At 40.8% G+C, this 21,655-nt stretch overlaps 1 protein-coding gene across 1 annotated transcript; it reads left to right on the top strand.

The window, feature by feature from the left end:
• Positions 1-9,589: 9,589 nt before the first annotated feature.
• LOC132978481 (ETS domain-containing transcription factor ERF-like) lies at positions 9,590-21,241 on the top strand. Its single transcript, XM_061043693.1, has 6 exons — positions 9,590-9,720; positions 11,067-11,124; positions 13,958-14,189; positions 15,524-15,674; positions 17,118-17,208; positions 20,636-21,241. The coding sequence occupies exons 2-6, from the start codon at positions 11,067-11,069 to the stop codon at positions 20,950-20,952; spliced, it is 849 nt and encodes a 282-aa protein (XP_060899676.1). The 5' UTR covers positions 9,590-9,720; the 3' UTR covers positions 20,953-21,241.
• The last annotated feature ends 414 nt before the right edge of the window (positions 21,242-21,655 follow it).

Raw genomic sequence — 21,655 nt, 5'->3', positions numbered from 1 at the left:
CAAACATCAGACTCATCACTTCGTCTTCGTATCACAGCTGACAGAGCGGGTTCTTCCTTTACTGAAGACATATTTTTAAGTGTCCTTGAGAACGACACTGAAACCTTAAATTGCTCCCAATAGTGTGCTTTCAAAATTCATCTGCCAAATGGATGTCCTGATGTGAAATCTAATATCCATCTGTAGGCTTTGCCTTGGTAGAGGTTCAACGCACATGCACTCAACTTTGGTATTTTTTAAAGTTATGCCTCATATCGTTGGCTTTGATACATTTCAGAGGGAATCATTGACGCATATCTGTCAGCTAGGATAAAGTTACTTTGAGTAACATACAATTTTATTAAGGAAATACGATAATTGCTGTAATTTTAAACAATATAATGTGTAAACTATGGACAAACTGTGCAACCTTGTAATGTGAAGACAAAATGCGTCTCAACAATATCAACCAAAAAAGGCAAATATTCTTTGCACAGTAAAACTCTATTCAAATCTTCATTAGACATCAAGTATCACCTACAGCAGGGCTATTTAACTATATCGTTAAGGGGGGCAAATTGTCTGAGAGCTAAGGGCCTGGGTCATTCACAAGTTCCCCCCCTTTATAATTTACTTATTTATTTATTAATCGTAAATAGAACTGACCAGTCTGACCAGTCTCATCCATGGCCCCTGAGCCGCCAGTTGAATAGGCCTGACCTACAGGGACGCTCCTCAGATTTTTCTAAACTGTCCTGATGACCTATTTTTCCCCATCATTACATTCTATGAATCTTTATATGCTTGTTATTGCCTCACAATCTGCTCGTAGTGTTCCACACTGCACCAGAAGTCATTACAAAGACATGTTATTACTTCCAACATCGTTAAAAACCCACAGAACCCGTCCAAAGATACAAAAAGGGACTCTGGATTTAGGGGGGGAAATGTGTGTGAAATGATGCACAAAACAAGAAACTGGATGAATATTTTCATCAGATGTAATGGTGCAGTGAAAGAAACAGGGAGTCTTTGGTTAAACTATTTTACTCACTTCAATCATAATCAAGCTCAAACTACTCAATACCATCCCCCAGAGTCAATAACAATGATTTTAATTAAAAAGAGGAAATATCCGCAAAGGGTTTTTTTTTCCTACTGTTTGATTCAATCAATCATTTCTCCTTTTCTTCAACACGTTTTAATGCTGCTTAAAGGCTTCGACTAGCAGAGGATGTTACACAACAGGCTCCGTCTTCTGAGCGCGTTCATGTCCCATTAATGCAAATTCCTTAACACAAAACTGTCGAGGACTTTTTATTCCCTTTTGTCTCCTATGTTCCTGTTGATCGATGCTGCTGATTGCCTGCTATACTGAAGATCTGAAGATCTGCTTGACTCCAATAATCGACACCAGTTAAACCTATATTATAATTATTACAGCTGTTATTGCTTTATGAGCTACTTATGGAATTGTGTTTTGAAGATAGATAGGTAGGTAGGTAGGGAGGGAGGGAGGGAGGGAGGTAGGTAGGTATGGAGGGAGGGAGATAGGTAGGTATGGAGGGAGGTAGGTAGGGAGGGAGGGAGGGAGGTAGATATGGAGGGAGGGAGGTAGGTAGATATGTAGGGAGGGAGGGAGGTAGATATGGAGGGAGGGAGGTAGGTAGGTAGGTAAGGAGGTAGGTAGGAAGGTAGTTAGGTAGGTAGGTAGGTAGGTAGGTATGGAGGGAGGGAGATAGGTATGGAGGGAGGGAGGTAGATAGGTAGGTAAGGAGGTAGGTAGGTACGGAGGGAGGGAGGGAGGTAGGTAAGTAGATAGGTAGGTACGGAGGGAGGGAGGGAGGTAAGGAGGTAGGTAGGTACGGAGGGAGGTAGGTATGGAGGGAGGTAGGTAGGAAGGTAGTTAGGTAGGTCGGTAGGTAGGTACGGAGGGAGGGAGGGAGGTAGATAGGTAGGTAAGGAGGTAGGTAGGTACGGAGGGAGGGAGGGAGGTAGGAAGGTAAGTAGGTAGGGAGGTAGGTAGGTAGGGAGGTAGGTAGGTAGGTAGGTAAGTAGGTAGGTAGGTAGGTACGGAGGGAGGGAGGGAGGTAGGTAGGTAGGTACGGAGGGAGGGAGGGAGGGAGGGAGGTAGGTAGGTAGGTAAGTAGATAGGTAGGTAGGTAGGTACGGAGGTATGGAGGGAGGGAGGGAGGTAGGTAGGTACGGAGGGAGGGAGGGAGGTAGGTAGGTAAGTAGATAGGGAGGTAGGTAGGTACGGAGGTATGGAGGGAGGGAGGGAGGTAGGTAGGTACGGAGGGAGGGAGGTAGGTAGGGAGGTACGGAGGGAGGGAGGGAGGGAGGTAGGTAGGTAGGTAGGTAGGTACGGAGGGAGGGAGGGAGGGAGGTAGATAGGTAAGTAAGGAGGTAGGTTGGTGCGGAGGGAGGGAGGGAGGTGCACTTTATTGATCCCAAAATAGGAAATTGTGGAAAGTTTGGGGTCAATAAAGTTCATCAATAGTGTTGTTATGATTTTTTAATGTTTTTTTTAATGGGTTTTAATTGTTTTGAAGTGTTCTTATGTGCTTTTTATCATCTATTTATTTTGCTTTGGACTTCGCTGTGCAGCCCATGTGTAAACTTTGCTGCGTTTTTTTAAAGTGCTACATACAGTAAATAAAGTAGTTTGGATCGGATTATATCACTATTATTATTTGAATTGCTTATAGCCAGTATCTTCTGTTATTAGTGTTATTATTAATATAAGTCTTGATGATCTCTAACCCACTTTCTCTCTGTATCCAGTTGTGACCTACATCTGTTCACCAATGAGTCTGCTTCTGCTCGAGGTTTCTGCCCGTACAGGAAGACTTCCTCGCCACTGTTGCAAGGGTCTTTCTTATTGGTCTGTACCAGCGGCTCTAAACTGGTCTACCCTCAGGACCCACCACCAACTCCTAAATGAGAAAATCACGACAGAAAATTTCTGATATTTTGTTATATTTCTCAACCAATCAGATTTATTAAATGAGACGGCACAAAAACATACAACAAAACAAAGAAATGGAACAAAACAAACATGTTTAAAAAGCTATCACAGACTTTTTATCACAATATTTTTTCCAGGCACACGATCGCGACCCCCTGAAACCAGCTCCGTGACCCACTTAATGGTCGCGGACCGCCTGTTGAGAAACCACTACTCCAAAATAATATAACAAAGAATAAGAGCTATTGGCTCTTTCTAAAACATGTCATCAGATAACTTTTGCACTATAAATAAAAGTTGATTAATTAACTGATATATTGATAAATTTATTGCCTGATGCTTGTGTGTTTAAAACTATTCACTACACACACACACACACACACACTGTGAATGTCTCCCACACACACTCACAGAGCTCCTGTTGCACAGTATCAAGTGGATATTGCAGCAGTAAAAAAGGCAGCGCCTTGCTAAATTCCTGATCCCTCTTACTTCTAACAGGATTTGACCCTTAAGACCTGGAGCATGACCCTCATCTGCTGCAACACCATCATCCTGTTTAACATACACTCTCCCTATTGTCCTCCTGTCTCACACACACACACACACACACATTTATTTAGAGGCCCTGACACATCCATCCTCCCACATACACACTCTCAAACACACACACACACACACACACACTGTATGATGCAACAACCGCTTAATTTTCCACATAACACACAACCTGATGGATCCAGTTAAATGTAAATGTGGAAGGAGAGCTCCTGGCGCTGCAAAGAAAAAGGAAGAGAGAAATAAGGAGATGACAAGGGATGGAGGATGATGGAGAGAGGAGGATGATGATGGAGAGAGGGTGGGGGGGGGCTAACTCGCTGCGAGAGGATGATACGATTGAGTGAGTGAGACAGAGGGAGAAAGGAGGGAGGACGCAGGGAGACGAAGGAGAGGAGCGGCTAAGCACCAGATTAAACTCCCGGGTCGTCAGCTGTAAAACAAACAGTCTCTTTTAGTGGGGATCAAATCCCGACTTAACCCCCCCCCCCCCTCTGCCTCCCTCCCAATCTTCTTCCCTCCTCATCATCCTCTCTGCGCACACAAACACACACTCGGTTTTTGTCACAGAGGAGATAATGCCGCTCGCTGAAGGAGAAGAGCATGACAATCTCGGTGGCGAGTAAATTCCTGTATTTGTGAGCTACCTAAATTGCCCCTCAAGGAACGAGAAGTTTCATTCCACCCGAGCAGAAGTCCTTCATTATATTTGTTTTTTTCCCCTCCACCAGCTTGCGTTTGTGTGATAGACTGGGTTAATATCTGCCACAGAAACACTGCAGAGTGAATAAGGCGGGGAAGGGGTTTTTCTTTGTGTATATATCACATCTTTACAGTAATATTCCCCTGACAACACAGCGCGCCTCAATATTCAGCCCGTTTGTTTAAATCTCTCTCTCTGTCGTGTGGAGCTGGATGCTGCCAGGGCGGCTCCATCAGTCCAAAGGCTCAATTTCCAAACTGTCAGTTTTTATACTCACTGTGAGGCCTCTTCCTGCGTCTGTGTGTGTGTGTGTGTGTGTGTGTGTGTGTGTCTGTAGAGATAGTCCTTGTAAATCCATAAGCAACCCCAATGTGTGTTCTGTTAAATCCTGTTTGTCCTCTTGTGTCTTCGAGAGGACCAATTTCAGTGTTGGTGGTTGAGATCAGGAGCATTTTTTGGGGGGGAAAATTGAGGAGATTATTTCTGGCTGGTTTTCAGCGAGGGTTAGCACACATCCATAATCTGTAGCTTTTCATAGTATCCCTCAGCATTCATCTGCTAAATGCAATTTACTGAAACAAGAAATCACATAAATGTGTCTGCGTGTTTCGGTTGAAATCTCCAGAAAGACCACTGTAAGTTTTCAAGATCACATTTGAAGCCAAAGTAAATAAGAGGTCTGAAAGATGGTCATAAATTAATATAGAACATTTAAAATTCTAACAACACTGGAGCTCTCTTCTTCCAGGCTCCAAAGAAACACACTTAAAACACACTCCAAATAGAAACGTCTTGCCTTTTTGCTTTCTGTAGGAGCTAATCGATCATTGTAGAAGGAGATAGAAAAAAAACCTTTTTCACGATTAGACCCAGCTCATGAGAAGAGTTGTACTGCATTCATGACCATGAGATGTGAATGAAGCTAGACGAGACCATACACTTCATCGTCCCTTTGGGGAAATTTGTCTTGGACTCAAAGCGCTGCCAAACATTCTGATTCCACTACAATCAAACAGGCCTGAAAGGGCAGAAAAAAAACACTAAAACAGGCTGAAAGCAGAAACACGCGAGTCCAGATCGCAAGCATGGCAGCACCACCAGATTATCACCTTTTTTATTAAAGGAAAAAACTAGTTTGGTTAAGTTAAAAAATCTGCTTTCAGACACAAGTAAAGCTCACTTATAACTAATTACATTGCTTTGTTTCATACGTACAACAAAATAAATGTTTAAAAAATGAGCTTTGAGGTTCTTGTTTGCACGTCACCGCTTGCTTTAGGGTCACTTGAAGTAAAAAATAAAGCTAACTGTATGTGAGGTGTTGGGGTAAGGGACGTAGTCATGACCGGATAGATATACAGTGGATAGAGTCAGAGAGTGAGAGTGAGGGAACGACATGCAGGAAAGGAGCCCCAGGTCGGATTCGAAACCCCGGCCTGCCTGCTCTCGAGGACCTGTGCCGCTGTACATGTGGCGCGCGCTAACCGCTTGACTACCAGCGCCCCATGATTCTCTCTTTTACTCCTGAAATCTTTCATGAATACTTTTAGTTTGAGCACAGTTCAGAGGAGCGTAAGAATAAATAGTTATTTTGATGTTAATCTTTTCACTTCACATTTATATTTAAAAAAAGTTAATATATTTTTTTCACACTCGGTTCGGGAACATAGACCTTTGCCTCAAACACAACCCATTTTGGTTTCATACGTATTTAAGCATACGTTACTCACTCCGATTCCTCCGATGCATAATTTCATCCCTCGACCCCAACCATCATTCCTTCCTCCACTTCATCTTTCCACCCTCAATCTTCCGATTATCCAACCTCGCTCATCATTTCGACCTCCACCATGCATTTTACAACAAACTGTTCTAAATATCTCTCTTGGTGTGTTCTAGTGAAAATGACAAGGAATCGAAACAGCCTGAACTTTTATTAGAAAGTTAGAGGACTGTGCCAATTGATTTTCATTCTACATGGAAATCAAAGTAAACATTAGACCGCCTACAACGCTGAGAAACTACAGAGTGGTTTGTTAAATCCTCTCCAGTAATAAACATTTACTGTTGTGATTGTGCTAAGTTAGATAAATCCTCTCCAGTAACAAACATTGAGTGGTTTTGTTGTGTATCTTAAGTGGGCTGAAACATGAAAAATCCATGCTGTGGTCCTTAAAGTGTAAATTTAGAGGCTGTAGGAAAGGCGTGATATCAATAATGATTTTCACTAGTTTCAGTCCTAAACTATAAATGCATCTTTGGCTGTGTATGTTACTGCGCGCACGTGTGTGTGTGTGTGTGTGTGTGTGTGTGTGTGTGTGTGTGTGTTTGGTTTCAGGGCTGCGTGTGACCCAGGGTCCCAGGGCTGCTAAAAGCACAACATTCAACTCAATTAGCAGCATGCATAATTGATAGCTGTCTGGGAGAGTATTTGTATTTACACTGGAATTAAAAGCCTCCGGTGTCAGCTATCGCGTCTGAGGGACGAAAAGTGTGCGTGTGCATGTGTGTGCGTGTGTGTGCGTGTGTGTGTGTGTATTTTCAGGGGAAATGTATAGGGATGCATGTATGTCTAAGCCTAAATGGATTGGCGCTGGAAGCTTTTTCCGCCTGTCTCCTTCTCTGCTGCAGTGGAAGCTAAATCACAGCTAATCCAGCTACGAGCACAGCAGCTCAGCAGCACTGTGTTTGTGTTAAGTGGTCCAGACTGATCTTATCACCAACGTCTCGCTCTCAGAAATCCTTCTCGGGAAGTGTATTTTTCTATTTTTCATTCTCCTTTGTTGTTTTCACCTGCTCTCTGATTCAGACACAGTATCATTTGTTATTTCTGGTTATGTATATGTGATACCTCTGTTGCTACGGTAATGTCAGAGTCAGTGTAAATTCTACTGCAAGATTTATGTAGTCCACATTTTTTCCTACAATTTCCTGTTTTAACTCAACAAAGCAGAATCTGAAACAAGAGTAAGAGATAAAAGGTTGACATTAAGGGAAACATTTTTTTTTAAATTTCATGCCTATAGTAAAATGAACGATTAATGTAAGAGCAATAACTTTATCTATCATCATGAAGAATCACACACTCTGTGATAGGAACAGATTTTGGATCATCACAATACAATAGTGTAAGTTTAATATTCAGATCTGTTTATTAGCCTATATTTATTGTTTTTTTCTTACATTTTATTCCAACAAATGTGATCACATTTTCCTGTTTTGAACCTGCTTGTAAAACAGAATCATTTGAAGTGTTTTTTTGCATCTTTTAAGTTATTTTTTGGGCCTTTTTAGGACAGCTGAAGAGAGACAGGAGATGTGTGGATGACATGCAGCGGTCAGAGTCGAACCGTCGGCTGGTGCACCGAGGATTAAAGCCTCTGTACATGGGGCAGGGGACATAACCACTGGGCTATCTGGTGCCCCATATGTTTACTGATTTAAATATAATTAGAAGGATTTCAGGACGGCACACCAAAATCTTAAGTATCCACTTTTTTTTTTATTGCCGCAGACGTTCAGTGGCTTCAGGCAAAATCTGAAAAATTATTTAAATATAACTTCTAATATGTTAACAATTGAAAATATTTTCTCTACTTATCTTTATTGGTCATGCATCTTTCACATGATTTGCTCTTGTAAAATGAGCCTGCAAGATCTGGAGTTAAAAATCGTCAATGAAGGTTTACTGCACCACCTAAAAGATAAAAAAATATATACAGACACACTAGTGATATGATTTGTCCTTCACTTTCACTGGAGGGAGACTTCTACTTGTGTGTCCACTAGAAGTGTGCATCTGCTTGAGTTGAATAATGCGTCCCCCTCCATCCCTCACAGCCCTCTGAGCCTGAGAGGCAGAGCATTGAGCAGCCTGCTGACCCCGGCCAAGGTCACTCATGTCGAGAGAAAAGCAGCAGTAGAGGAGTAAAGTGTGGCTCTGCTATTGAGTTCATCCTCTGTTTGATTCAGCAAGGAGAAAACCTCCAGTCACCTTCACTCCGCTCAATCATATCTTCCCCTCGGCTCACTGTAATACGCACCAATCCGCAGCGTATTAAAGGCACCTTCACCTATTTCCCCCTCGGTGTATTTTTTTTTCCTTTTTTCTTTTGCTTCCTTTCAGGTCTGACCCTTTAAACTACTGGTAATCTTTTACGGCTGACCTTCTTCACTCTGCGTAAAAGCAGCAGATGACCTCCACTCTTTTTTTTTTTTTTTTTTTACAAATAACTCCAAGTCAGCATGACATGAAGGGCTGAATTAATTAATTTCTTTGATGAGTTGATTAAATATTTTATAAAGAAATAATTACTTCATAAAATCCTGGAATCAAACTTTATATTTTTTTATCAAACCATTTAAAATATTCTCTTGACAATGGGGGAAAACAAAAGAAAAGCAAGAGCTTCTGAAGCTAGAACAAATGATCTTTTTACATTTTGGCTTGATTAATTACTTAAAGGGGACATGTTATGAAAAGTGTTTTTTGAACATATATTTGTATAACCTGAGTGTCTACTGACCCACAAAATGTGAGATAAACCCATCCAGTCCTTTTTTTGTGGTCTGCATAAGTCTTACAACACAGAGAAAAATGCTCTGTTTCAATGCTCTCCTAGTGACATCACAGTGGGATTCTGGTAAAAAATAAATAATCCCCTCCCCTCCCCTGATATCTCCACCCATGGACTCCACCCTTAGCCTAGAGCAAAACTTTTGCGCAGGTCCGCCATTTTTATTCTCGCTACAGAGGAGTGATGTCTACAGGGAAAACTCAGGGGGCTCATTGCATTTAAAGAGACACACACACCAAAACGGAGCGTTCTGAGAGAGCTGGTTTACAAACCTCCTCTGGTGGTCATTGCATTTAAAGAGACACACACACATACATAATGATATGTACCGTATTTTACGATAAATTACTGTATGTTACAATACGTTACTTCACGATACGTTACTAAATATTGCGATATGTTACAAAACATCAGTATCATGATCAGACACAGAGAGATACATGAAAAAATGTATGTCAATTATTGTGATGCAATAGGATTGAACACGTTATGATACAATTCAATGCAAAATGTTACCAAACAATATTACATAATGACTCAATAAGACATGATAATAGGATTCATACACTTTATTGGTCCCACAGGCTTTAATAGAGCACACATTAGTGATTAAAAAGTTAAAAACAAACATGAAGAAAGCAGCACATTTGACCTAACAAAGGAGCCGTTATAAAATCAGTGTGAGGTCTTTTAGTCTTGGCCTAGTCTCCCTAATTCAAATCTAGGGGGAAGAGAGGAGGGATGTTGTAGAAGGAGAGAGAAGGGGGGGGGGGTGAAAGTGTGTTTGTGTGTGGTTAGAGGGGGAGATCAGATACAGGGTTTAAGATTCGGTCCATCCATCCTTCAGTCCTCTCACACTCTTGAAGAAGGCCGGCAGACAAACTGATCATTGTCATTCATCTGAGGAAGCCTCGTCCGCTCCCGCTCCGAACGAGGTAACCCGGACCGACTGATTTATTCTTACACTTAAACAGGACTCTTTAATTAGCTCGCTCTTTGTAAATGAGATGATTGTAAGACACAGAGAGAGAATCATCTACTTTAAATGATTTGTTAAATGACTTCTTCTTTATCTACTTAAAAAAAAAAGAAAATCTCCTCTGTGTCGACCTGTCATGCTTGACTGGCGAGATGATTTTTACTTATTATCTTTGATTGTAGTGATCGCTGTAATTCTGCTTATCACAATTGATTATAGACTCAGATTTAAATGATTAGGCATGTGGATGACTCTCTTATCAAGTAGAACAAGCTTAAATTTGTAGTTTATAAACAAAAACAGGCAAGAAAAAGAGGAGGGATACAAATGTCAAAGCTAGTGCTTATTAAGTTGCAGAGACACTTGACATTTCACTCTTTGCTTGTATTTCTGTTTCTGCACTATCTGGTGTTTTCATACATCCTAATCTGTTTTTGTGCATGTCCTTTAAATGCAGCCCATTTAGGAACCCTCTTTCGGTAAAAAATGGGCCCTTAAACTAAACGCTCAGCTTTCCTACTTTCCTGATAATGTCCCCGTGACCCTGCAGTGATCATGTGTGAGCGTGCTGCTGCACAGGAGAAAAAAAGGAAATAAAATAAGAGCTAAAGGGGAGACATCGTTTTCTTGTTGCTCCAAGATAAGAGGATATTACAGCTCGTGGAAGAGGGCTTATAGGAAAAGAGACATCATTCAGTGGAGGGGGGGGGGGGAGGATTGTGTGAAGTACTTCTTGGAGAGATGAGTTTTTCAGCCTTCCAGGGAAAGATGGTGGGTGTCTCTGCTGCACTGTATCGCCTGGGAAGGTCATCGTGCCTGTGGGCGGAATATGTGTGTGTTTATTGGTGAAATTATAGAAAGAAAATATTGAAAATATGAAACAGTATCTGCAGGGAATATGATGCGTTTGCACATTTATGTAACTGCAAATGCCTAAATCTAATCAGAAAAAAAGCTATTTGCAGATGTAATTTCAAGCACATTATGAACTGAAAGAGATCGATACTCCTTATATTTACTCACAATTATTCTGATATCGACGTCAAATAGCTACAGTCTGGAGATGTTTGGGGGGGGGTTTGATTTGCTGATAACTAAAATGTTTGAGGATTTGGCAAAAACGCCGCTGTAATCTGAGCTCTGTTGTGAGAGCTGATTTAACACCACATGACGGCTAATTAAAGTTTCATTCAGGCAAACTTTTTTATGCCGCCCTGACTTCCATCTACCGCTGCTCAGAGTGATGAAGCTATTGTGTGTGGGTTTTTGTCTGTTTGTGTTAACTCTGCGTTGTGTTTGCAGATGCAGTGCAGCTGCAGCTCCTCAGTGGGACACCTTTCATCACCTTACTGGAGCAGAAGTACGTTTGGAGTTGTGTTATTTTGTCGTGCATTTGTTCCGCGTCTCCCCCGTGTTGTTGGGGAGATTTGTCATGCTCTTGTGAGACTTATTTTATATTCATCCTGTGCTATCTGTGTCTGTAGCGCAGGAGTGTGATAAAAATAGATTGAAATCACGAGAAACAAAGGAACATGTCATCCATGACAAATTACGCAGAAAAATATCGTCCAATCAGAATCCAATATTGAAAAATGGCCCTGTTCTGATTTATGTGTTCCATCAATCACCCATTTTTTAGGTCAATCACAGTCATTTGTTCTCAATTTTGTCTTACCGTAAGAAGTAGATGAAGCCAGGTGCGTCTTCAGAGGGGTGACCTGGGGTGACCCAGGGGGTGACCTGGGGTGGCGTTGCCCGCCTTGAAATTTGATTGACCACCCCTGGCGCCAGACTAAAAATCCTGACCTGTGATTGGACATTTTCCTCTTATGAAGCTGGAATTGTATTAAAATTGATTATTCAGGATGTGTAGCAAAGGGCTGCTTGCTGTTTTCTTTGCATTTCAATGTGTTTTGGGAACTTTAATTTGTGACTTTGGAAACACTTTCAATTTCATAAACCATGAAGCTTAGAAAATGAGCATCCCCCCCCCAGACATTTAGTGTTAGAGTTAGTGAAGTGGAGATAAAAGGGGTAAATAAATGCTATTCATAGTGAGTGAGTGAGTGAGTGCGTACATCTACATTTGTGCCCCTGTGTACACGTACTTCATGCAACCCCTGCACAACTCAATACCCACCACTGGTTGCAGCCACTAGGTCAATTCTTTGATTGACACCGTTTTGATGCCTTTTCGCCTCTTCCATTGCTTTGTTTTGAAACCAGAACCAAAATGTCAGGACAGGAGGGAGGAGCAGCAAAAAAATAAAAAAGGAATAAGCAAACACTGAAAAGCGATCAGATCAAGCGAACGTTATTTCAGTTAGAAAGGTTTCTCTGTAATTCTGATCACTTCAGAAATATACATGGATTACTCATTTTGGGTAGAAAATCCGGTTGTAATCATAAAGTACTGTTTAATGAAATACAGACTTATTTGAGTGTCTTATAGATAAAGTCCGCAAACGCTCATTACTGATTCAGGTGCTGAGTCGTAACAAAACCACAGATATGATGCGCAAAGACTCGCAACAATATGGCTCTCAAAGATATACTTATTTATTTGTTATGCATTTAGGAACAAAGACCGGCCCCCTGCAGGCCATTAAAAGAATGCAGGTTCAAGACCCTTATACATTAAACTAGAGGCAAATCCACCCCTTATAATAGGCCTGTGTGCTGCTTGATATCAGAACATTTCATTCACTTCTTGCAGTCAAGAAAAGTAGGTTTATATTTGTTGATTTTATAAGATAATGAAAATAAAATCACCTCTAATACATGTAGTTTGGTTATTGTATAGGTTTACAAGCCAGGCGCAGAAGTGAAATAGTCATAACTCTCCAAGGACGTAAGATAGGGACGTTTCTAGTCAAATTCCAGGTTTGTTTGATGGCATGAAATCTAATAAGCAGGTTATAAGCTGCACACATGCCATAATCTTCTGTAAATGTCATGTTGAAATGAAGAATCCAGAAATATCTGCTTTGGCTGTGAGAAACTTCAACCTGTGTGACAAATAATCATGCTGTGAAACCCAACATAATGAGCCTGAAATTGTTTTCTCATAATGAAGCAGTGATTAGTCCGAGCTTTCAGGAAAAGCAGGGCTTCATGATCGCAAGAACAGATAATGGAAGAAGCAATTACACGTACTCACGCCCTCTCTGGCCCTGCACAACACTTCCATTCACCAGCTTCTCTGCTTCAGAAAATGTGTTAATTGCTAATTTGTAGTGTTGAAATGTTGCATTTTTCCCAGGTTTATCAACCTCCAATACTGGTTGTTTTGTGACACACTGTTGTGAAAAACTAATTAACATATATCTGAACAAATGTACAAACAAGAAGTCAAAGTAGAAGAAAGAATTTTCCACACCACAGTCTACTTGAAGCTCAAACTATTGTGCCTCAAAAGACAAAACCACCACAGCAGAATATGTAATGATGAGATCTGCTGCAGCGCACACAGCTTTTTCTTATCTGTAGCAAATGTTGTTTTGACATACTCTCAGGATACAGGCAGGAGTTTGAAATTCTGACTGGAAAACAAAAATGCAAAAAAAACAAAATAAAAGTTATTAAATAAATAATTTCCTAAAAAATCAAATCAGTTCTATACAAGTAAGGTTTAGCTTGACATAAAACATGTGACATATAAACATTTTTATAGGGGCGGTAACGTTCATGAGGCTTATATTAACTGATCTGACATTCGTTACAGAGGCAAGAAGGGATCAGCGGTAGCAGCAGGGGAGCGCGGCGCAGTGTGTGCATGCATATCTGACCGTGTTGTCTATGAGGAGCTCCCGCTGTGTTGGCTTCTGCGTCTCCGAAACGCAATGTGAATTCATAGACTTGGACACCAATATAAACGCTGTTGCGGAATCAATATGAACGTATAAAGATGTATTATAAAATAACATCATCCGAAGCTAAACCTAAATATGTCTTTGCTGTCTTATTAGAAGAGGAGAAAGATATCAGTTTTGTGTCTTTGTAGGGTAAATATGGTGCTACAGTGACCAGCTTGTTTGCTTAGCATAGCTTAGCATAGCATGTGGGAACAGCGGATAAACTAGATGGGAACAGGGTTCAAGCTCCAAAGTGACAAACACATCAACGCTGCTAAACTTTATTCATAAGAACGGAGAAATGTCAGTAGTTCACAAATCTTCCTCATGTCTCTCCAGCAGTGCTTTTCCCTGATTGGGCGTACAAACCGGCGTGGTCGCCAGGGTCCAGGCAGGTGCAGCTGTGGCACTTCCTGCTGGAGCTGCTGGGGCGTGGCGAGGGCGGGGCCATCGGCTGGGGAGGAGAGTGGGGCGAATTCGTCATCCGTGATCCAGAGAGGCTCGCCCGGCTGTGGGGGGAGAGGAAGGGCAAACCACACATGAACTACGACAAGCTTAGCCGGGCGCTCAGGTGATCAAAAATGCTCGGGCAGAGTTGACATATTCTCACTGACGTTTAACAACACCTACAGCCTGCAGCTCACCTATTATTATCCCATTAGCTACCTACACACATCAGCTGTTTTTAGCATTCAACCAGCCCCTAGCTAACACAACTATTAACAAATGATAGTGTAGTATAATGCTGCCTTCATGTGCTCCTTGGAATTATCGTATTTCTGAGTTATGAGTCCATGACTGATGACCCTCTAAGTCGTAATTATGCGAGGGAAATTGGTATATTCAGTGATGCAATATGTACTGGGAGCACATGAAGGCAGCGTAAGAAATGTAAATTCATGGCCAATAATGTTAGCTAGCTAAAGGGCCACGTTAACTTGGAAAACGACTGGTTATGACTCAGCTCATGATGTTCTGATAGGTCCTCATCACATCAGCTAATGACGCCATTTCTTTGTTAGCATTATTTTTGGTTAGCTAACGCAAACGTTAGTTTTTAGGATGTTGAGGCTTTTCCTAATGTATCATGTTTATTCTTTCAAAATGGGGTATTAGCTATGTATTGGTTTAATGCTAATGTCAAACAAAGCTTACGTTACATTCAAGTTAGCACCCTTTTTAACCACATCACATGTTATGTAAGCCTGGATTTGGCTAAATGCTAGCTGTTGTCGATTGGTAGGCCTAGCTCAAGGTAGCTTAAATAAGTTTAAAGTTTAAGTTTGCTCGATTGACTAGCAACTACAAAGACAGATAGTGCAAATTTAGTCTGACTCCATATTTCAAGATACACAACATATTTGGTAACACATTAGCTACCTACACATATCAGCTGTTTTTAGCATTCAACCAGCCTCTAGCTAATCACATGTGATGTAAGCTTGGATTTGGCTAAATGCTAGCTGTTATCCTATGGTAGGCCTACCTCAAGGTAGCTAACAATCTCTCCAAATTTTCCCTGAATCCATTGCCCTTTCTGTTGATTCTAGGATTTGCAAAACAGGAATAGACAATAACCTTACACAGGATAGCTTCCCATACTGAGCGTCACGACATCAGAGGCATTGTGCCGCCTCATGATGAATATTGATTATTCTTCCCTCTCTGTTCAGCTTCGCCCTAAGGCTGATGCTGTAAATGAAATATAGGCCTACTCCTTGCCTGCATATGTTTTAAATTAAACTTTAAAATCTTAAATGCTCCCACAGGCAACACATGGGAAAGCAAAACATTGCACGCGTTCCTGCAGCCTGCCCTGCAGAAAAATACTGTAGCTATAGTCATAAACACACAACTCTTAAAACAAACAGAGAGCGGTCTGACACGGAAACATTTCACTTCCAGATATTACTACAACAAACGCATCCTGCACAAGACCAAAGGGAAAAGATTCACCTACAAGTTCAACTTCAACAAACTCATCCTGGTCAACTATCCAGGACACCCACCACCACCTCCACCACCACCACCACCTCCACCTCCATCCAGTCATCAGGTCATTACCGCATCTCTACATCACTCATCACAACTTAAAGGACTTCTTTGTTTGGAAAGCCGGCTTATAGATCATATAGGAAAATATAACGGAAACATCTACAGAAGCTCTGAGTTAACATCCATGAGTTTCAATTTACTCTGTTTTCTTGTGATCGCAACATTTATTCATAATCTCATTCAATAAGACTTTTTCATATCATAATCTCGAGATATCAATGCCGGTTTTCCCGTGATAACAACACAACTTCTCGAGATCTTTAAAAAAAACGACTGGAATTGGGGCGCCATTAGCCTAGCGGTTGATGCGTGCCCCATGTAGAGAGGCTTGTGTCTTTGAGGCGGACAGCCACGGTTTTGAATCTGACCTGTGGCTCCTTTCTCGCATGCCGTTCCCCATTTTCTCTCACCCTGGTTTTTGACTATATCCACTGTCCTATCCCCCCAAAAAATAAAGGCATAAAAATCCTCAAACTAAACCTAAACACTAACAAAAAAAACCTGTAATTCACTTGTTATGATTGGAAAACCTGCATTGTTATCCCCAGATCACCAGATAAATTAGTCTACATCTCGAGAAAAGAACTGCAATTTACTTGTCAACACTGGAAACAGGGTCTAATTAAATGTAGGCTCTGGATGCAAGTCCTCTAAAGGCCTCTAAATCTTTTTTAAATTAGTCTCCAGAACTTGAATTGACTGAAAATAAGATATTCAAATCGGCTGTGTATAATATAGTTTATTCCAAACGTGTAATAACCTCAGCTATGTACGTAATTCAACATTTTAAAACTGTACCCACTTATTCAGAAACAATCACTTCAAATGTGTCTTTTAATATAAAACCGTCTGACTTGAACAGAAATCATTACCAAAACTTATCATGTAATATAAAGTTGACTTACAGACAAATCTTCTAATATAGAGCGGATTCAGTGTGTAAAAGTTGTATTACATTCATTTCCAAACCCCGGGCTGAGGTTATCCATTAACTCTTAGAACGCTCTGTGCTTGGTTTAATTTGATGATTAATTCTCTAACAGCAGGGCTTTGTGTTTTTAAGGTAGAAAAGTGGTGTTTAAGTGGAGCCCGTTAAAAGATTTACTCTTACATTTTGCAAATGGAAATCACAGTTTCGGAATGAAACTCTTACTTTTATGTAATGCAATTAAGTTTTTACCACATTTCAATTTTAAATGAGGCCACTGGTGTACAAACTATTATGAACACCTTTCTGCTATTAAGCTGATGAATGTCTTAATCTTACACAATGCTTTTTAACATTCAAACCGCCTCATTAACATTACAAGTAAGAAGTCATACCCGTTATATAGATGCAGACTTCCACAGGGGGTTCAAAGCTTGAGACTCTATTGTACTGAAAAGGTCCATGTGTTCATTTCATCCTTTCATTCATCTCACCCTTCATGCGTTCACCCTCCAGCTGGTGCAGAGCGGCCCTCTTCCCTTCCCTCTCCTCCCCTCTGAGAGTGGTCTTCCTCTGTGTGGAGGAGCGGGCTCGGTGATGGACAGAGGTAAGAACACCCCAATTAGTGACCCTGTTGGTTCCTAACAAGTCTCTAAGTGCCCCCGCAACGACTGGAGCTTATAGTTTCCTTCTGTCACATAGATCACTCTGTCTTTTAGTGAGAGAGAATGAGACCACAAAAGTGAGTTATTTTTTTATTTTTGCAAGAAAAAACAACATATAGGATCTAAAATGTATTATTATAGGTTTATTATTATTACACTACAGTCCAACATTGTGTTACCTCTTCTCTCAAATCGTCCCCTGACTGTCAGTGGCTGTTACGCCCCATAATAAGGTGTCCCTATTGGGCGAAAACCCCCCACAAATTAACCCAATCAAACACATCATACACCTTAGCAAAGTCAAAACCAGGATATTAATTATTGACAGACAAACTAAATTATCAAAAAAAAAGATCAACTCAAAAACAAATTCAACAAAACACAATCCTGGACTGAGAGGCTCAGCATCCCGACTCCAAAAGCCTCCCTCCTCCTGAGCGCACTGGGCTTTAAAGCACGGAGTACTGGTGCTCCTTATTAGGCGATCAGTAGCTTCACCTGTGCAGAAGACAACGGAGGGGGAGAAGGGACAAACAGCACAGGGAGACATACAGCTGTTTTGCTTCAATGACAAAGTAGATGAAGTCAGATTTGGATTGTAAAAATTGTCGTCATTAAATATTTAATTTAAAAAAAACACAACTTATCATAATCAAACATGAAATACTTAACTTAAAGCAGCTGTGCAGGATATTTCTGTTTGGGTGGATTTTGGCGCCCCCTGTGGACAAAGCATTTACTGTGAGTGCCTTTAAAAGCTCTGGTTCTCAACTGGAGGGTCAGAACCCAAAAGTGGGTCTCTGAGCTGTTTTCAGTGGTGTGCCTAGGAGAAATATTGAGTCAAAAAGTCGTTGTAGCGCTTTTTGAACAGGATTATTTCGTTCAGTTTCTTTGGTCTGAGGTCCAAACTGCACAATTTTTCATTAAATAAAATCTGATTGAATGAAAAAAACATCAGATATTTGGGTGGTGATTTCACATGAAAGAGTTGGTGGTGGGTCCTGAGTCTTAATTGCACGGGTAATCCGGTTTAGGTAGTCTTCATGTCTGTCCCTAGAGATCAGGGTGATCCTATCCAGTCTTTCTTTGAACTACTGTGATAAAAGTGAGCTGGATAATGTGATCTAATTGGCTGAAAAAAAAGTGGATTAACAAATCTGGAACAGTTTTATCTGGATTCAATCTTTTGATCAACCTGGCGCAGGAGTTTGGAATTATAGCTGGAGTCATTTTTGGTTATTTACCTTCAGAGGCTGACATATTTGAACGAGAGGGTCGAACAAAAGAGGAACAAGGGGGTCTGAAAACTCCAACATATCAGCTAATGCTTCCTCTACCTTAGTTAGCAAGGGAAATAAAAGTAAACTTTTACGATAATTCAGATGATAATTGCTTTAAACAAAATATATTTACCCAAAAAATAGTGGCTCCATAGAGAGTTTTTACTCAGTAAAAGCAGTAACTTCTTGACATTCATGAGAATGTGTTTCATCTACCATCAAAACAATATTTTTTTCCTCCCCCCTCATGATCACATTCATACTCTGTTTACCATCACTGAACTCATTCTTAAATACTTGTGTGCCGATTTCTCAAGTCCTGGAGTTTCTTTTGCATGATTTGTTTTATTTTTACACTTGAAGCAGAAACATGATTCGAGTTTTGGAGAAAAATGCGGAGATAGAAGTTCAGTCTTAACCTTGAAGACAAGTTCTGGGAGTTGTGTGAATAAATACATTCAAGAACCTGAAGATGAAACGGTGCTTTCTTTTGGGATTCAACACCAACAAAAATATATTCACTTCTGTGCCCTTTGAAAACTGTAATACTGCAGGTATATACTGCAGAATGTTTTTAGCTACTGGTGGGAACCCCATTAACTACAAGTACTGCCATTGAGCAGCCTCAGTGAAAGAAAAGAGTGAGAATTCTTTCACTAAATGAACAAAGCAGATTTCTTTCCCTCGCACGCTTCCTTTCAAGCCCTTTCACAGTCAACCTGTGAAGTCAGGTTCTTCAGATTTAAAACAGAAAGAAAGCCATTCAGTGATTCCCGAGGAAACCTTTTTATTTACTCAAACTACTGAGGTCTTAAGATTTCTTTCTTTCTCTGACTGGCTTCACCATCAAAATGTCAAAGACGTGTAAGTTATGTTTTACAGCATCAGTCAGAGAGGTGACAAATGCAGAAACTGAAAGATGGTTTGAGAATATTACTTAACAGATCAAGATGTTGAAGCGCAAGTGAGATGTTTGAGACTAGAGGAGTCAATAGTCTCCATGCGGTCTTAAGAAACTTGCTATAAACTTATTTTTTCAGCACTGTTTATTACCAGTCACAGTTTTGGAGACTTTGGTACAGATGCCTCTTTTATTGTAAATAAATTATGAACTTTTATTGTACTTTTATAAAAGGTATGTTGTGATATCTCTGTATGTATTGGGCTGTCTTTATATGAATCAATCAATCAATCATTATTTGTAAAGCGCCAATTCATAACAAATGTTATCCCGAGACGCTTTACAAAAAGAGCATAATATGGGATGAGATGAAGGGAAGGATTTCTCCTTTGTATTCCTTGCTGTTCCTTGCCGCCGAGGTGGAGGTCGGAGCGGGCCGTGCGTGAATGAGGACGCCGGTGGAGGCTGGTCGTCGGGCAGTGGTTGAGGGACGACACAGTTTGATGGTGGTGGCGATGTATTGGGGTTGTCTTTATGTGGACCTTGAGTCCATAATACAAAGTCTAAAATTGAATTCACTGGAAAAACAAAAGAACATTTTTAGAATAGAATAGAATAGAATGTCTTTATTGTCATTATACAATTGTACAACGAAATTATTTGGCTTCACCTTAAAGTGCACACACATACAAGCATCCACAGCTAAAAACAACAAAATAATAAAAAAACAAAAACAAAAGGAACTCTCTTTAAAAACTATTAATGACTCAAACTGATTATATTTACAGAAATGTGACTTTAAGTGACATTTTGAATCTTGTAAAACATACATTGTAAACATGTCAAATAAGACTCTTTGTAACTGTGTTCGTTTTTCCAAACTTTTAAATATATTTTTTGTGGGCTAAAAAACAATCGATCAATCTTTGGAGCATAACCCATCATGACATCGATTAAGGAAGTTAAAAGCCTGTACAAACTTCCACCAAAAACATCAGTAAATCCTGATTTTATGAAAAAGTTTTAAAACCTCAAACAGTCAAATTGAACATTTTGCACCCCTGGGTACCTTTTATGTTTTGAATAATATTATATTACAGGTCATACTAGAAGAGTCTGGCTTTATGAAACTTCTGCAACATTTGACTAATCCCCCCCGCCTCTCTTTCCGTCTTTCTGTCTTGACAGCAATCCTCCCTGTGCCTCGCCCCTTCCTGTTCCCGTGCTGCCTCCCAAAGCCCATCTCCACACCTCACGCTCTCCACGGCCACTACCCCTTCATCTCTGCTCCTGCACATTCGGGGTCCGACCCGAGGGAGCTGAAGGTGTCAGGTCTGCTGCCTCTGACCTCGCTCGGCGCTAACGCCTGGCCCCACCGGAGCCCTGGACGCTGGGATCATCTGAACCACTTCAGTCGAAGCCTGTTTGTTGGAATGAGGCAGACTGAAAGTGAAGGAGACGGGAGGAGAGGGGGGAGTAACACACAGATGGGGGAGAGGGAGTGAAGAGAAGGCACACACTATAACAGATGGACAGCTATCCTTCCTCAAATAAGCACTGTGTTTGTATTTTACTCATTATACAGTCGTTCATTATTCATTGCCTGTGATACACTGACTTTGTATTTATTGAGTTTTTCCATTATGTATTTTCTTGCTGCTGAATAGAGATGTTCAGGAAGCTGCTTTTCTTCCGTCAGCACTTCATGCCACAGTAGGGGAATTGCACTTGTAAACAATTAACAACATGGCACTTGCGTTTGAGTCAATAAAGCAGAACTCTCAACTTGCATTATTCAGCTGTTTGTCTTGCATTTCGTCCCGTATTCTCCAGACTTCATGAAAATAATAAGAGCCGCTGCATAAATGTTGCATTCAAGCAGACACTGTGAAATTTTCACGACAGCAGCCTTCACGTCTTCTTTGCAGCATCAGGACCAGCCTCTGGGGGCTTCAGTAACCCCTCCGACACAGTAGGGGGCAGTAAGCAGCTTTTGACATCCCGCGAACCTTTCCCGGGAGAGAGTCAGAGCTGAGATAGGTAAAAACGAAGAGCTATCACTCTGTTCACGTTTTTCGGGCACCCTAAATCGAAACCTTTTTTTGTCGGTTCCAAATGCACATAAAGGTTTACTTTATAAGTTTTGTGGTCGTTTGGCGCATCCGGTACCCATAATTTATATCGGCTTTCGATACACTAGACTATATG

The sequence above is a fragment of the Labrus mixtus genome, chromosome 8 (genome assembly GCF_963584025.1).
Source record: "Labrus mixtus chromosome 8, fLabMix1.1, whole genome shotgun sequence".
Taxonomy (NCBI): Eukaryota; Metazoa; Chordata; class Actinopteri; order Labriformes; family Labridae; genus Labrus; species Labrus mixtus.
This window is presented reverse-complemented; position numbering and strand designations above follow the sequence as displayed.